We start from the raw sequence: 3,630 nt of genomic DNA, 5'->3' as shown, positions 1-3,630 counted from the left end.
CCGACGCCACGCTAAGGGCAGAAACGAGCCCGGGAGGCGGCAGGTCTGCCCCACGCTGGAATAGTCAAGAGCCGCCCGGAGAGTTGGCAACGGGCAGCAGCGGCCCGAAGTGGAAGCTTTGGAGCCCTCTGGATCGGGAAGCGACTTGGGACCGGATTAGGGGCAGCACAGAGGCCGGGCACGGCGAGCGACAGCAGCCGAGCAGCACTCCCCGCGGCACGAGTCCGCTTCGGCTTGTGCCTCGTTTGTGTGTGTGTGTGTGTGTGTGTGTCCCCCTCCTGGCAGCTGATTGGCTGCCGGGTGCTTGACGTCACAATTGGGAGTTTCTATATGTTCCCCTAAACATAACGGGTTCCGGACAAGTTCCTGGGCAGCCAAGATTACCCGCGCAGCGCGCAGAAGGTGCCCAAAGGGACGTCCCGAGGCACCGGCGGGAGCGTTTCCTTCCCAGGCTGACGACTGCTTGAGGCGCGCAGTCCCGCCAAGCCCCGCGTGCGCTTGCCAGTCCTGGCTCTGTTCCAGCGTGCCTGCAGCCGCTGAGCTCAGAGCGCCGGCAAAGGTTAAGTGGTCGGGGACCTCGGGTCGGTCAGGCAGGGGGCTGACAAACTGGGCTTCCGTGCGGTGGGCGAGGATTTTCCTCAGGCTTCGTGGCGGCAAAGGGGATCGGAACTTTTCCAGCAACCCAGAGCGATGGGGACGGTTAGCCCCGCCGGCTCTGCGCACCCGACGATGAGCGAGAACGCCAGCAGCGGCCAGAGTACGGGCAGCCCTACCCAGCCGGCGGAGAGCTGGGTCGTGGGCATGGGCATCCTCATGTCGCTGATAGTGCTGGCCATCGTCTTTGGCAACGTGCTGGTGATCACCGCCATCGCCAGGTTCCAGAGGCTGCAGACTGTCACTAACTATTTCATAACCTCCCTGGCTTGTGCTGACCTCCTCATGGGACTGGCGGTTGTCCCTTTTGGAGCCAGTCACATCATGCTGAACACGTGGAAGTTTGGAAACTTCTGGTGCGAGTTCTGGACCTCCATAGATGTGCTGTGTGTCACGGCCAGCATTGAAACGCTCTGCGTCATCGCTGTGGACAGGTACTTTGCCATTACTTCTCCTTTCAAATATCAAAGCCTCTTGACTAAGAATAAAGCCCGGCTGGTCATCCTGTTAGTCTGGGTAGTTTCTATCCTGACATCCTTCTTGCCTATCCAGATGCACTGGTACAGAGCCAAGGAGGGAAAGGCCCGCAGCTGCTACGAGGATGCCACCTGCTGTGACTTCTTCACCAACCCAGAGTATGCCATCACTTCCTCCATCATCTCCTTCTACATACCCTTGGTGGTCATGATTTTTGTCTATGCCCGGGTTTTCCAGGTTGCCCAGAAGCAGTTAAAGAAGATAGACAAATGTGAAGGGCGGTTCCATCAGCCGAGCAGTGCCCTGCAGGAGCAGAATGGTGGAAGGGCGAGTCACAGGAGAGCATCCAAGTTCTGTCTAAAGGAACACAAAGCTCTAAAAACTCTGGGCATCATCATGGGCACCTTTACCTTGTGTTGGCTCCCTTTCTTCATAGTCAACATTGTCTTTGTTATCTGTCCGGATCACATCTCCAAATTTGTGTACATCTTTTTGAACTGGGTGGGGTACGTCAACTCTGCCTTCAACCCCTTGATCTACTGCCGCAGCCCAGACTTTAGGTATGCTTTCCAGGAGATACTCTGCTTCCGGAGATCTGCTCTGAAAATGTATGTCAATGGATATTCAAACAGCAATGGGAAAACTGACTTCCTTGGGGATCACAATGGTTATCATATGCCAGAAGAGAAGGCTGATGAACTGCTGAATGAAGGAGGCCCCCCTACTAGGGAAGAGTTTTTACACTGTAAAGGTACTGTCTTGCATGGTAGCACTGAATCCCAGGGGACTGAGTGTAGTACACCTGATTCTACCTTAGCAGGGCTTTCATTATCCCCATAGGACACTTAAACCGGGAAAGAAATGTCATGGCTTTTGCTCAAACAAAACTGAGCAAAAGTTGCATCAGCATGTGGGAGGTGGCCCATGTTGGTTCATCTGTAGGCTATGCAAAGTATTTCAGGAAAGATTATTTGGATTTGTTGGTATCCATGTTAGATGCTTTTCTTCACCCAAGAGTCAAAACACTGTAGGGCCCAGAAAGGAGTTTATTATTATTGTGATATGATGTTACTGTATCCATCTACCTCACTAATGCTGAACTGAGCTGCTATGGTAAACATGAAATCCCTAATTCAAGGAGCAATTGAATGGTATTGATGACTTGCCCTCCTATTAGGAAATAGTAACATTAAGGATTTTATTTAAAGATTGGTTGTGTTGGGTTTTTTAATACTACAGTCAACTGTTTACATTTTTTAAATCTTGGTTATAGTGACTGAATTTCTTGAACACACTCTTCATTGTAGTTGACTATTACAAGTTCTTTACCTGGAGAAAAGTCCACTCCATAGGAACCAGTGCAAATATTGTCTCCAAAATCCTCATGAATACCAGAGCGTTGTTGATAATGGCACAATAAGCATACCTTTCAACTCTCCTTCATATTAAATCTATATTTATTTTTTCACCCACACAACTCTGATGTTATCTCATTTTCATTTGCCAGCATTATACAAATCCTAGGCGCTTATGTGGTTGTGAAATGGAGACTGTACTAAGCACTGGTTTGTAACCAGCCTTCCTGCTCATTAATTGGATTCTTGTCCAACTTTGTAGTTTGTGGGTATCCTACACTTGGGCTCATGCTTTCACATTTAGAGCCCTGACAGATGGCAAACTGTGCTTTGAAATGGCAGGGGATTAGTAAGGAGTAACTCCCCTTATTGTAAAATTGTTAAGCAAAACTTTTAGCTGACTGACCTCTCCCAGAGGTTGACAGCAAGAGACTTAGGAAGGGTGGAATGTTTACCCTTATCTGTGCTACAGTAAAGAAATAAAATAACATGTTGTTTTCAAGTGCAGAGGGGGTTATAGCCCCTATTCCACAGATGGCTTCATTTGTTCTTTCTGCCCTCTAGTCCAGTGGTGACAGGAAAGTAAAGGTATTTAGTGCTTATAGCAGGGCTCTCCTCATTTTGGATCAACAAGTAGACAGCCAGCAGTTCCCATTTAAGGTCCCCCTAGCTAACTTAGGTTTGTGGAGTGATTTTACAGGCGTTAAGCTGTTTAAACTATCATCAACACAGTAAACATTGTCCATCTCCAAAGGACTCTTTCATTTTTTTGGCTAACTCATGAAGACCCTTCGGTGATGAATTCTGCACTAAAAATGGGATTAATCTGTTTCATTACACAATTTTTGACTGCAGAGTTCACACCCAGATGCTGTCCTTGTCATTCCCTGCAGGTGGTCAGAGTAAATTAAGGGCTTGTGAGGCTATTAGTGTATTTGATTTGCCAAGCTGTATACCATTGCCTTTTCCCCCCTTTCCCCATCCTACTGGACTTTCTGAGCAGACAGCCTTTGTTTCCTTCTGATGTTTGGGAGGGGTGCTATGTCCATACCCAGGGCTATTTTTGGGCAGGAACGCACAGGAACGGAGTTCCGGCTGGCTCCCGAGTTGGCCACACCCAGCAGGAACTCATTAGCATAATAGG

General features: G+C 48.9%; 1 protein-coding gene across 1 annotated transcript; it reads left to right on the top strand.

Annotated features, from left to right (window-relative positions):
• The first annotated feature begins 365 nt into the window (after positions 1 to 365).
• On the top strand, positions 366 to 2,162 carry ADRB2 (adrenoceptor beta 2). The gene has a single exon (XM_015406620.1). It carries the CDS (start codon positions 691 to 693, stop codon positions 1,969 to 1,971), a length of 1,281 nt encoding a protein of 426 aa, XP_015262106.1. The 5' UTR covers positions 366 to 690; the 3' UTR covers positions 1,972 to 2,162.
• Positions 2,163 to 3,630: the final 1,468 nt, after the last annotated feature.

The sequence above is a fragment of the Gekko japonicus genome, unplaced genomic scaffold (assembly GCF_001447785.1).
Source record: "Gekko japonicus isolate JY-2015 unplaced genomic scaffold, Gekko_japonicus_V1.1 scaffold1898, whole genome shotgun sequence".
Lineage (NCBI taxonomy): Eukaryota > Metazoa > Chordata > Lepidosauria > Squamata > Gekkonidae > Gekko > Gekko japonicus.
This window is presented reverse-complemented; position numbering and strand designations above follow the sequence as displayed.

What these genes read in the sequence shown, in the direction of transcription:
- ADRB2 (XM_015406620.1), top strand. Translation starts at nt 691, where the DNA reads ATGGGGACGGTTAGCCCCGCCGGCTCTGCGCACCCGACGATGAGCGAG.